At 53.0% G+C, this 13,662-nt stretch overlaps 1 protein-coding gene across 6 annotated transcripts in view; it reads left to right on the forward strand.

The window, feature by feature from the left end:
• COL27A1 (collagen type XXVII alpha 1 chain) overlaps nt 1-13,662 on the forward strand; it is a 134,006-nt gene that overhangs the window by 42,011 nt on the left and 78,333 nt on the right. For all 6 annotated transcript variants that reach the window (XM_037495226.2, XM_037495228.2, XM_037495230.2 and 3 more), the window contains exons 8-12: nt 2,609-2,653; nt 3,260-3,313; nt 3,741-3,785; nt 6,525-6,578; nt 7,378-7,422. In XM_037495226.2, coding sequence (XP_037351123.1) covers nt 2,609-2,653; nt 3,260-3,313; nt 3,741-3,785; nt 6,525-6,578; nt 7,378-7,422 — 243 coding nt within the window. The remainder of the gene's footprint in view (nt 1-2,608; nt 2,654-3,259; nt 3,314-3,740; nt 3,786-6,524; nt 6,579-7,377; nt 7,423-13,662) is intronic.

Raw genomic sequence — 13,662 nt, forward strand, 5'->3', positions numbered from 1 at the left:
GCCATTCTCTATGTTTCAACTGCTCGCTTTTCTTGATAGCACTAGTCACCACCACACATGATGTCTCTTTTGAATTTTATTTTTATTTATTTATTTTTTAAAGATTTATTTATTTATGCATACAAGAACTGGGGTACAGGCCAGAGATGTGGGGGGTGAGAGAATCCACCAGAGACAGAGTGGGGAACAGAACAGGCAGATTGACTGAAATACACTGCTGAGGGGAGCAGTGGGCGAGACAGGAGAGGTCTGCCTCGCCATGTGGGATTCTTCCTGGCCGGCCGGGGATCAAACTCGTGCTGCAGAGGCTGCGGATTGCTTCATAGTGCGGTGCTTAACCCCTTGTGCCACCAGGGAGGCCCTGACTTTTATTTTTAATTATGATCAAGGGAACATAACCTAAAGTGACCATCTTGACCATGTTCAGTGTACTATTCAGTAGTGCCATGTTGTTGTGCAATAAATCTCCAGAACTTTTTCATCTTGTAAAACTGAAATTCTGTACCCATGAAACAACCACCTAGAAGCTCCAGACATTAACTTTTATCTATTTATTTTTTCAAATATTTATTTTTTATTTGTACAAGAGCTGGGGTACAGGCTAGAGTTGCAGGAGGGTGAGAGGATTCACAAGAGACAGAGCAGGGAGCAGAACAGGCAGACAGACCGAAAGCACTGCTGAGGGGAGCAGCAGGTGAGACAGGTGAGGTCTGCCATGCCATGTGGGTATCTCCCTGGCCGGCTGGGAATCGAACCCCCGCTGCAGAGGCTGTGGACAGCTTCACAGTGCTGTGCTCAACCCGCTGTGCCACCGGGGAGGTCACAGACATTAGCTTTTGTGTCTATTTGTTTTGGTGTCTCCTTAATCCTTAATTAAACAGTAAACTCCAGTAAAGCAAAGGATGTTGTCTTCCCACTCATCCCATACCTAGAATGGTAAGGGTGTGTTAAAGCTCAGTGACTGTTGACTGAATGAATGAGATAGGGAGATCATGTTGGTAACAGCAGCTAGTCTTCACAGGGCCCTTGAATTCAGTGCCAGATACTGTGCTAAGTGCTTTACACACATCCTATGACCATGACCCCTGTGCCAATCCTTAGATCCCCATTTTACAGAAGAGGAATCTGAGGCTCAGAGAGGTGACATCAGTGGCCTCAGGTCACACACAGCCAGCCAATGATGAAGCAGGACAGAAATTCAGATCAATCTGAAAACAGAGACCTAAACCACCTGGCCTGCTAGCTACTAGCTGGGCCAGAGCGGAGCCTCAGCGAGGAGAGCTTGTGCCCCCTCCTAGCCTACCTGGCCATGTTGTATCAATCTCCTCGGGCCTGGATTTGAGATGCAGTCATATCACCGAGCAGTCTTGAGGGGTGAGTAGGTGCAAAAGGAATGCTTGTAAACTCCCAAACTGCTTGGATCAAACCAACTCTGCTGTTTATAGTCCCGCTTCCTGGAGGTTTGTGGGGGTGTCAAGTGTGTGCGCCTGCGAGTGTTTGTGTATGTACATGGTCTGCATGTCTGGGATGCCTGCAAGGCTCTCAGTGGCCTCAGGTGTCAGAAGAATAGTGAACTTGGGCAAATGGCCAAGACTCAGTTTTCTCCAAGACTCAGTTTTTTTCTCTATAAAATGGAGATGAGACTCTCTCCCACCTGCCCCCTCTTCATCAGGCTATTGGAAGGGCTGGAGGAGACCATGGAGGTATAATCCTGGGTAAACAGCAGGGCTTAGAGAGGTCTACAGGCATTGTGTTATGTGTGTGTGTGTGTGTGTGTGTGTTTTCTATAACAAAGAGATTCAGAATTCCCAATCCCTCATTCCAAATCCAGAGAGGGCAGTAACTTTCCAAGAGTCACACAGTAAGTTAGGGAGTGTCTGGGACTCCCTGTGTGGCGTCCGCCAGATCACCGTGGCCACCCCATCTAAAACAGAAGCCCCCTGAATGTTCTTACTTCACAACAGCCTGAAGCTGATGGAAGTTTGAAGTCTTTCAGAGAGCCCCTAAGCTTATGAACTAGCACAGGGTCATCCCCAGCACCACCCAAACGCACACGCTTTTTTTGATTTTCTTGATCTAGAGACCTTTGCAGTGTGCTTTTGGAATAGGATGCAAGACAGTGGGAGGAAGAGAGGCAGCTCTTTTGGTTCATATATTTGGTCAACATGTGTGAAATTTTTCTGAGAGGGACTTTATGGGAAGGGGAAGCCCCTGATGGAAGGTTCCAGCATCACTGGTGACTGAGCAAATTTCGACCTTAAGATTCTTAAATGACCCACCCATCCTTTGAGAAATCCCTCCACCCTGTCGTCTCTGGATTAGGAAAGAATGTTTGGATTTGGGGTACAGCATCATTCCATCATAATTGCCATTTCCCAGCTCAGCTCACAAGTCCTGCTGAAGCAGTGAGCCGCCCCCTGACTTCTCCGGTCTAAGAACCTACTATCCCTGAGTAGACAGCCATTCAGTGATGTACTGAGTGTACTGAGCAGGCCCTACTTCTGCAGCAGGGCATGCTGCACTGAAAAGGGAAGCTGGAGACTGAGCCTCTGTGACCTGCAGACCCTGACTTGCCATCTGGGCCTGATGCCTTTTCTTCTTCCTGCAGGGGCACAAGGGGTATCCTGGACCTGCGGGGCACCCTGGAGAACAGGTGAGGGCCCCGACCTCAGCCCTGAACTGCCTGCTCTCCCTGGTTCCAGCCCCAGCCTTCCCTGGCCTCTTACCAGCACCCTGCTCTGAGTGAGCCCTGGGGCCAGGCAGTTTTGCCTCCCATCCTGCTGGGGCTCCTGCCCCACCTCTCCCCCAGTCACATCTGCCTGAAAGAGCTGGAGTCCATGCCAGCCCTGAGTTGGCTTGAGCCGCTCAACTCTGGTTAGAGCCATGAATAGCTGGCCTGTTCCAGGCAATGTTAGGGGATATTATACACGCCGCCATGGGGTTTGCAGGAATTTTGGCTGCCCTGGCCCAAGTCAAACAGCCTCCCCTGCCAGCGTGGAGAGCCAGCCAGGCCTCTTCAGTGCTTTCTTATTCCTGGGCCTAGGAGCCAAGGGGTTTTGTCCCTTCGATCTGGTCTGACCGGTTTTGCAGAAGGTGGGCTTGGGGACCCAGCAGACCCATGGCCTCCCCTCCTCCCTTTTGGATTCATCTCACATTCTTGCCTTTCTCTTTGTCCATTGTGAGCCCTCACTGCCTCCAGGTGGGAGCCAGCCAGACCAGGGTCTCTCCCTTATGTCTCTCTCTCTCTCTTCCTTTGCAGGGGCAGCCAGGACCTGAGGGCAGCCCAGGGGCCAAAGGTTACCCTGGCAGGCAGGTGCAGTATATGGCTTCTGGAAGCTCTGTGGCCATGGTGGTGTGGAGATGGCCATGGGTACCCCAAGACAGAGGGAGGTTGCAGGCTGGGGGCCAAAGAGCTGTGCCCACTGGGTGGGTCCCAAAAAAGGGGATTTCAGGGGGCTGGACCAAGGAAGTCTTGCTATACAGGCAGCCGGGCAGGGATGCTCAGCAAGAGAACTGAAGACAGGGAAGTTCTGGGACTGTGGGGGTAGGGCCCCAGAGGCTCCTCCAATGAGTTTCCCCCCTGATGCAAGGAAGGCTCAGTTTGAAGACCCCAAATATAGCCCCACTCTTGTTCTACAGAGGGGGCAGCTGATGCCCACAGGAGACAGGACTGGCCCTGGTTGTTGGCAGGAGGTAGAACGTTTCCATATGTCCTTGCCCCTCTGCCTTTTTTGTTCCAGGGGTTACCTGGACCGGTAGGAGAACCTGGCCCCAAAGGCAGCCGGGTAAGTGGCACACAGGTGGGATTCTGGGTAGGTATGACCTGTCCCCCAGGGGACCTATGTCTGATTGGGGCTGAAAGGTTCCCACCCGGTCTGTCAGAGAATCGGGGCCGAGACCCTCCCTCCTGAGCCCCCCCTGGAGAGCAGAGGAGCACAGGAAGGGTAGGTGATGGGGGACCCTGGAGCCCATGAGCCCATGAGCTATGTATGGCCCATGGCTATAGCTGTGGGCGTGGCCGTGCCCCAGCTACTAAAACCAGGCGCTGGCTTGCCATGTTCCTAGCACTTCTCCAGAGCTAGGGAACCAAAGCCAGGACACTTTGTGTGCTGTCTCTCCAGAGGCCTCTCCTGCTCCCAATTGGGGGGCTGGGAGGTGAGGATTGGGGGATACCACTTTTTGGAGGATAATGGTGCCTGAGGGCTGAATGTTGCCCCAGTCTGGAAGCTGATGGGCCATCTGCTCTCCATCTACTTCAAGGCCCCTGGAGCAAACCTTGAGCAGCCAGAAGGCTCAGTTTGCCCATCTTTACAGTGGCACATATCCACTCCTACCTCTAGCACGGTTGTGAGGATGCCAAGAATTTGGAAGCAGCGCTGCTGAGGAGAGGCTCCCAGGTGGGGGCTCCCAGGGGGGCTGTGGGCTGGTGAGAAGGTTCTGGGTAATTTGAATGTGAGTAAGTGTCCTTTAAATGACTGAGCGATGATCTTCTCTTTTACGTATAAGGAAAAGGGTTCCTGATGGGGACCAGATGCCCAGTTCACACTGCACACCTGAAGTGAACCTGGGACAAGGACCCAGTTGTCCTGAGGGCTGGGCTCTGCCTCTCAAAGAATGCTCAGCAAGTGGGTCACGGTCCTCGGCCAGTCCTGGTCTAGTGTGACGTGTCCTCTGCTCCTGAGCCAAAGCTATTTATGGCTGCCGTCTCGGCCTCAACCCCTGGAACTGGCAGGCGGCTATTAAGAGTGTGTCTGGAGGTGGCAAGGGGCTGGTGGGCCATTCCCCAGGACATGACGATGATGGTGGTGATCTGCCAGGGCCAGGGGCTCCCTAGGATACTGCACCTCCCTTCCTCGATCCAGCTGTGGTCCCAGAGGAAGCTTCTGAGTGCAGGAAGAAAGTCTTCTCAGTTCAGCCACCTGGGTCCTGATATGCCAGGAAGCAAGGCGGGAAGAGGGGTGCTTGACACCTGGGCTGCTTGACCAGGCCATGCTGGCGGTAGCTTGAGGCCATCCATATCTGGGGAGAGAGGTGATCCACCCCAGCATCCCCTCTTGGGGTCTCAGAGCCGGGAACGCTGGATGAGCAGGGTTGTTCAGGTCACCCTTCACCCTCCATACCATCCTCATATTTGTCAGAGAGATAGAGTGCAGGTCTGAGACCTGCTCTGCTGGGCGGTAGGGTCTTGAGCAAGTTGCTCAACCTCTCTGAGTCCTGGAATATAAGCCCTGCTTGGAAGGATCAGAAAAGGTATTTATCCCTCTGGATGCTGGGAAGGAGGCTTTGTGACCTTTTGACTTTGTGGGCAAGGAGAGATATGTGTGAGCCTATGTGGGTTGATTGATTGTAGGAGGCAGTGTAGGTGAGTGGTTAGGAACCTGGCCCGGAGCCGTTTCTACCACATTCCAACTGTGTGACCCTGGTCAAGACACTTCACCTCTCTGAGCACCCTTCTATAGGGGCTGAGCAATAACCTCTGCTTGCTGGGGGTGTAGTAAGGGTGAGTAAATGTTTTCGTGTGTGTGAGGGGGATCCGGCCTATGGTCTGCGGTCAATAAACATTAGCTTTTATTATAGTTATTATTAAGTATTCCACACACATCTAGAGAGTGCAGGCAGTGATAGGAACCTGGGACTAGGTCCCAGCCCTTGAGAAGTTCCCAGGCTAATGAGGACCAGAAACCCAAACACAGATGGTGAAGGTACAGTGGAGAAATTACTTAAATGAAATGCATTAACTGAAATACATTAAATACTGAAAATATTTAAATGCATTTAACTGAGGAAGAGATAAGAGATGGCTTGGGGTGTCAGGGTGCTTGCCAGTGGGAAGAGCTTTAGAGATGGGCTTTGAAGGGTTTGCACCATGGACCTGGGCATGGGCTGGGGCTGCCTACTGGAGGGCATAGCGTGACCAGAGGCTGGGAGGCAGAGTCAGGTGCATTCTGGGATGGTGCACCCCAGCTCCACTCCTGACTAGTGTGGCCTTATCCAGAGCCATGGTTTCCTGTGTGTCATGTAAGGGGGTGACAGCCAGCATGCATGGTCTGTGGAGGGCTGGACTTGGTGACACATGTGTTTGGCAGGACTTCAGAGGTGGGTGTGATGTGTGCATCTAGGGCCTGAGACACCTGGGGGGCATAGCAGGAGCTATGAGGCTCACCAGCGTTCCGGGGGTTGGTAGGACCCGGTGCTCCTCTAGCATCTAACACAGCCCCGAGCTTCCTTCCCGCAGGTCCCGGACCCCCGGCGCGGGGCGGGCCTCCCGCTGCGAGTGCCCGCACCCTTCCCTGGTGTGAGGGTATGTGCCTTTGGACTACATCGTGGAAGCCAGCACCATGCAGTCCATGGGCATATACACTTGCCTCAAGGCCTATGTCTTCGAGGAGCCGCCGGAGCCACTGCTGCCACCAGCAAGGAAGAGGAACCAGGGTGTGGGAGCCGTGGGGGAGGCCTGGGATGGGTCGGCCAGCCACACTACCCCATCGCTCAGCACCTCTGATTCCCCACCTGCTCTTTCCTAGGGCTACATTGGACTCCCAGGGCTCTACGGCCTGCCAGGTTCCGATGGAGAAAGAGTGAGTGGGCTTTCTCTACTCTCCCTCCCATCCAATCACCCTCTTTGCCTGGGGGAGTCATGGAATTCCTCCTGGAGGAGGTGCCCCTGAGTTGAATAGGAGTCCACTAAGGGAGCAAGTCACGACTTGGGGACAGCGTGTGAGGCAGGTAGAGGGGGAGCCGAGGCTGGAGGGGACACCTACCATGATCTTACACAGCACTGGGGGGCCAGGTCAGGAAAGGGCCTCTACTCTGAGTACATGGGGAGCTTCTGAAGGGCTGTCAGCAGATAAGAAATGGGCCCACTTTATGTCTCAGATCAAGTGTCTGTAAACCACAGCCCACGGGCCCAATCTGCTCCTTGTCTGTTTTATAGTTTCATTGAACATACCATGCTCGACTGTCTACGCATTGTCACTGGCTGCTTCAGCTCCTGGGACAGAGTTGAGCGATTATGACAGAAGTCCATGGGCCTCTGGACTGTCTTCTCCGTCCCCTCTCAGCCTGGGCCCATTTTGGGGAACTCAGTTGTCAACTCCTCAACAAGCTGGTGTAGAGATTCTTAGGAAATCAGAGGCGCGTTTGTTGAGCAGAATATCAGGAATGTGGGGTGCCTTCCTAAAGAGTCTCCCAGCTCAGATCCATGCAGACCCCAACCCTACAGAAGGACCGTCCATCGAGGCGCCCATAACTGGTGCATGTGGCCTGCATGCTGGACACTCTGATGTCCTCTTGTTGGCGGCTCGGGTGGGTGTGGGCAATGCTAGCCGTCCCCATCGCAATCCTGACCTGACCTCTTCCCTGTCTCTCCCCCTATAGGGTCTGCCTGGCGTTCCTGGCAAGAGGGGCAAGATGGGTAGGCCGGTAAAGATTTTCCGTGTCTATTATGCACAGTCTTTGGGTGAACCTGACCTCCCAGTGGCCATGCTGCCCATCTGCCCACAGCCCGGGTGCATTCTCTGTTTCTGTGCTTGGCTGTCACTCTGCTTCAAGTGTGAGGGCAGGCATGTGGGCTATCAGACTTCATGTCCTGCAGCCAGAAAGCTGGGTGGCTGCTGCTTGACTGGGGCTGGGGTCTCCCCTGGGCTCTGGCCACCTCTGGGACATTCCCATGTTGTTGCCCTGCTGTTAGCTCTGCATCTGGGGGGCTTCTGCTATCTAGCTAGTCAGTGTCCATGATCTGCTCAACCTGGGGGATCGTGACCCTGTCAGGGTCCCTGCTCCCTTTTCAGAGGACACTCAGTTTCTTTGTCATTTGAGCATCACTCCTTTAGTGCAGACATGAGACCAGAGGGCATGGGGTGTGGAGTTAGGCCCAAGAAGGCAGGACCCCAAAAGGAGCTCTCCAGGTGCCCCCAACCTACCGACTTTCCCATGAGACACCATCATGGCAGGAAATTGGGTTCCTCTTGTTTGGGTGTCTGCAGGCCAGGAAGAAGAAACTAAGGTGTAGAGGGCTTGGGTGACTTGTCCACAGCATCCCAAGTGTGAGTTCTAACTCAGTTCATCTCTAGGACCTCTGATCTCAATTGTTCCCTCTCAGATTCACTGGTTGTTGATCAGGTTGTACAAGTGGGTTCCTAGAATCTTCACTTGGGAGAGAATTCTCATTTGTGACCTTGTTCTTCACAAGGGTACACTGAGACTGTGAGGCAGTGATCTGTCCAGGGTCCTGCTGTCTGGTGTCCTCTGTGGGTGCGGAAGTCTGTCCGCTGTCTCCCTGCAGGTAGCTCCCAGGCTTGGAACAATCATCACCTCCGTGTCTGGGCTCTCCTCTGCTTATGGTTGATGAAGAAGGGACTTGGGGGAGTTGAACTTGAGAGGTACCTGGAGAGGAAGCCAGGAGCACTCATGGTGCCCTGTTCAAGGGCAACTTACCACTACCTGCAGTGAGTTCATCTGGGTCATCTGGGGGGACCAAGTGAGTGTACAAAGAAAGATCCAGGTTCTGACCTTCAGGAGCTGCCAGAGGAGGCATCTCACGCTCAGACCTAGGTCTGTAGCCCCACAGGTCCTCGGTGCCCAGAGGTCTAGCACCTGACACCTAGATTTGGCCAAGGAGCGGCACCTGATATCTAGGGAAGGCCCTGGAGTCTCACAGGGCTGGGTGGCAGCTGAATCTGCCCTTCAAGTCTCTTGGGCCCCTCAAGTCCCTCTATCCACACACACATTTGTCCATTCATTTAATCAATAGCTATTGAATGTCAACTTTGGACCAGGCATTGTTGTTGGTGCTGAGAAGTGATCAAAACAAAGTTCCTGTCCTCATGGGCAGACAAACAGACAGACAATGATGGAATGGGAGAATGAAGAATGAATGACTGAATGTTAGATAGTGCCAAGTATTAGGATAGAGTAGGTTAGGGGAACACTGAGTGCCTGGGGTTTGAACTGGCAGATAAACTGGTCCAGGAAGTCCTTCTCATTTCCCAAGTTGTCTGAATGAGGTGGAAATGGGCACCATGTGTCTCTCTGCTTTCTGGGGAAGAGCATTTCTGTTGCGGGAACAGCAGGCACAGTGGTCCTGAGGCAGAAACATTATTGACTCAAAGTCTGAACTACAGTTTTCCATCTGCGAAATGAGGATAATAGCTTCTAGGTCATAGTGTCATAGTGCTTTTCACATAGTGTTACCTACTAAATCACATAGTGCCTGTCACATAGTAAGTGCTCAATAAATAGTAGCAGTAGTTTTTCCTATTTGGATGGCTGTGTTTCTCTGTACTGTGTGATTCTGAGCTGATGGCTTGACCTCTCTGGGTCTGTTTTCCTGAAGTTTAAGTTGTAGAGTGGGGGCAGTTGATTTTTTAGATTATCTCAGCGGGTCCCTGTTCCACTACCCAGGCCTGCCTCCAAAGTCATCCATGGAGGATTTGCCTAGTCTCCCTCATGGGAGCCTCACAGAGGGCTGGGTATGGGATACAGATGAAGAGATCAAATTTCAGGACTTGAATGACTTGGCTTCCGAGAATCAGAACTGGGTGGGAGTGTAGCTGCCAGAGCTCTCCCCTCTGGCCCCAGAGTGCAGAAACTGAGGCCAGAACAGATTAAGGTTCTTAGCTGGGGTTATACCATAAGCTGGGGATGTGGTCCCCAGTGTCCCAGGCTGGAGCCAGAGGTCTCCCAGAGCTGGGGGTGACCCTGGAATCCTGGTGAGAAGTCTGCTTGCCTCTCTACTCCTGCTTCTCTGAGGTGACTCTTGGGAATGGGTTCCCCAGTGGATTTCAAAGAGGGCAGAGTAACAGTGTGCTCAGAATCACGGAAGAGGGTGCCGGGAAACTTGGGGTCTCTCCGCCTCCACATGCTTGGAGCTCACACATCTGGGAAAGAATATGGCCTTTAAGTGCAGTGGGAAGGATGCAGCTGTGAGGGAGCATCCTGATTTTGGAGAATTTAAACACTGGTAAGAGGTCACAAGTTCCTTCTGTGGGCTCTTCCTAGAAGTTCCGAAGTATTCCCATTCCAGTCCCAACCCCAGCTAGCGTGTGCCAGGGGCTGGCTCACGGACATCTCCCTTCTTCAGCCCAGCTCTGCCGGGTTAGTTGGACAGGACTGACCTGAGGCCCAGGAGCTGGTCTTAGAGACAGCAGCAGGACTTCTGATCCTGGAGGTTCCCTATGCCCCCTGGGCCTACATCCCGCACTCTGGAATAAGCCCTTGGGGTAGACACTGCGCGGAAGCAGGGGTGAGGATGAGCTGGCCTTCAGTCCTTGGCCTCCTGCCGCAGATGCTGAGACCTCCTGTCTTCACCTCGGTTCCTTGTGACTGCTATAGCCAAGAGAATGTGGAATCTCATCCCGGAGCCTGGTTCTGTCTTCTCCTGATCCTTGTTCTGCTCAAAGTACCAGGTGTCCAGTTCCCCAGAGGACTCCCTGTCCTGGGGAGGTGGAGAAACCATGTGGCGGGGGCCCCAGCAGTGTGCTGAACTCATTCCTTGGGCCTCAGGCCAGACTGCTATAGCCGGGTTCTTGGTCCCGCTGCTGGCTTGGCGCATCAGGTACAGGCTGGACAGAGGGTGCAGCTGGGGTGGAAGTGGGGCCGCATGTCCAGCTCTGTGCCTGCCTCTCTCTGGAAGAGCCCTGGGACAAGTGTCAGAAAAGGGACGTGGCACTCAGTAGAAGACGCGTGAGACAGGGCCCTAGGGCATGTTCTGGGTTTCCTCCCTGTTGGCACAATAAGGTGTTAAGAGTCGAGAATATCAGGGTCTTTCTAGCTGAATCTTTGATAGGATTGAATCAAAGATTTGTTGCAGCACTTTTAAAGATGCTCTCTTCCCCTCCTCCCCCAACCATTACATTCTAACAGCAAACCCCAGATTCCTGGGGGTCACCTGTGTGACTCCTCCGGAGCAAGGGAGATGAGATGGAGACAGGCTGGGTGCAGCAGAACCGGTATTCAGTGTCATCAGTAAAGCTGTTTTCTTGTGCATAAGCCCAGGGCCATAAGCAGCCTTCTGAGATGAGAGCCTTTTCTATTTGCCCAGCTAAGAAAAAGAACAGCCTCTGGAGTCAGACTGCCTTCCTATTCCAGCTCTATTACTCCATAGCTGTGTGACTTTTGACAAGTTCCCTATCCTCTTTGGACCTCAGTTTCCTTGTCTCTAAAATGGGGTCAATAATCCAATCTTCTCACTAGACTGTTGTTCTCATTATTACTGTCCCCCCATCATCACCCACTGGCTATGCCTGGGCTGAATGTTGTCTGTGGAAGGGACTCCCTTTTGGATTTTGGCCATTCTGACGCTCTCTTGTTGCTCACACCTCAGGGACATGCCCCCCGTTGCTGTAAATCTCCATGTGCCTCCACAGCTCAGCTCATCCTTGGCCCTCCCCATTCTACAGCAGGGAAAATGGAGGCTTGGAGAGGTGCAGCCAGGACTGGCCCTGGGTTGCTCTGGGAGGGCGGGAACAAGGAGTGAGTGACCTCGAGCCAGCCCAGAGTAGCCTCTGGATGCAGGTGTGTTGGTCCAGCGCTGCCCGTGGATCCTGGGTGTGAATATCTTGGGCATTGAAGGCAGGGTGGGTGGTCTTCCTGGGCCTGGAAAAGAGTCTCCTTCCCAGGCCTCCTCTAAGGGTTGTGGACCCTGAAAGGGTACATAGACATCACACACCCTGGACAGAGCAGGTCAGAGGCTGGGGTGACGGTCTGCCTGAGGTCACAGCCCACAGGGGAGTGAAGGCTAGTCTCGGGCTGTCTCTAGACAGTGAACTTAGAGGGCAAAGCCTGGACTTCTCACATCCTGCCCCTTGTGGGCCATGTGGAGTTGGTCAGGTGCCAGCTCCACCACATCCCCCTTGTCTCCCGAGGATCAGCCCCACCCCAACTTTCAAAGACCAGGAGTGGGAACTCAATTCCATCAGAAGGTTACCATGAACACAGCCCACCTGACTGATGGCTTCTGTCCCAGGAGGTGAGAGGATCTGCTTTACAACATGACTAAGGGGACTGCATTGGTGTAAGGGGAGACACCCCAAAGACGTAGGGAAAGGAATCTTAGAGTCAGATGTACCCTACAATGGCTTGACCTGAAGATGGGTCTTTACACACAGACACACAGATACCCAGACATACACACACACAAACACACACACACACACACACCATTCCTCCCTCTGAAACCAGTTGGGCACACATTCAAGCACCTTCCACATGCCAGGATTTGCCCATGTACAGCTCACATGAACTAGGCAGAGTCCACAGAGATGAATCTTAGCTCTGCCACAGATTTGCTTTTTGACCTTGACCAAGTGACATAACCTCTCTGAGCCTCCTTGTTCCCCATCTGTTCAACAGGACTGATGACTTTCCCCTCCAGGGTAGATGTCAAGCCTAGTGAGATCTGCATGCAGAGTGACCTGCTTGTCTGAATCTCATGGTTATGTCCTCGTTGCGTCCTTTGGGTATCTGAATCCTGAAGCCACCCCTCCTGTGGGGTGAATGCCAACCCCTGCCCTCCTGTTGCAAAGGAGCTTCCTGACAGAGAAGGAGTTGGGGTTGGGGGGCGCTAGGATCCCTGGCAAGACAAGGTGCAGGCCTGGGTACACACATATTTGAGTCTTGGCTCAGCAGTATGTGATTGTGTCCATGACAATACATGACAAGTAAATGAGTTCTGTTTTCCGATTTGGTCTTTCTGCTCTGGTCTGCTCACTGTACTCACTGTTCATAAGGAACCGGAGACCCTGTGTCCTCCATGAAGAATCTTTGCTGTTTGAACAACTCAGGCATTCACTTGCTCAGAAAAACACATGCTTTGCTTTTTTTATAAAATTCTCCTGACAAAGAAACAATTTGAATCCAAGGAGGGAAGGAGAACAGGTTTCCCTAAATTCCAAGCTCAAAGACTTTCTCTTCCCTTGGAGGTAGAATAGAGTTATCTCCCCCAGCCCCAGGCCCCAACCATGGATGTGTTTCTAGCTGCCTGTCCTCCCCAGAACGTGGCCAGTGGGGTCAGGGATGGGCAGGGGCCTAACCTGCCAGGCTGGGCGGCCTGGCCTCTCTGCTACTGAAGCTCACCTGTGGCAGGGGTGCTGTGTTGCCCGGTGGTGTGACTTTGACACTTATTCTTTTTGAGCCTCGCTTTCTTTATCTGTAAAATGGGGATCATGACTCCATCAGCTAATTTTTGAGCAGTGATCACAGAAGGGCTGAACAGGAAAATCCACAGAGGCCTTCCATTCCTTGACCAGTGGGGAAACTGAGGCCCATGGAGGAAAGGGGTAGTCTTAAAACTCTTAGCAAGTCAGTGACTGGTCCAGGCCAAGACCAGTTCCCTACCCTGGTTCATGTCCTTTTCCCTGCATGGAGGCCATACCTCGGACTGCGGGGTGGCCCTTGTGTGCTGGAGAGCCGGGTACCATGCTCTTTTCAGAGACTCTGAGTAGGTAGGAAGAGGCCTCGCTGGCCGTGTACCCTTCCGCAGTAGTCAGGTCTTGAGTTCTGTATGTGGTATGTTTGCTAGTGACACAGGAACCCACTCTCCGCCCAGATCCCCAAACCAAGATGTGAGACTGTGTAGAAAGTCCTGTGTGCCCTGGGGGTCTGATCAGAGCCACCTGTAGGTAGAAATGCTAATCAGCACGAGTCTTCTTTCTCATGCCTTCA

The sequence above is a fragment of the Talpa occidentalis genome, unplaced genomic scaffold, assembly GCF_014898055.3.
Source record: "Talpa occidentalis isolate TD23 unplaced genomic scaffold, MPIMG_talOcc4v2.1 talOcc4.7, whole genome shotgun sequence".
In the NCBI taxonomy this organism is placed as follows: Eukaryota; Metazoa; Chordata; class Mammalia; order Eulipotyphla; family Talpidae; genus Talpa; species Talpa occidentalis.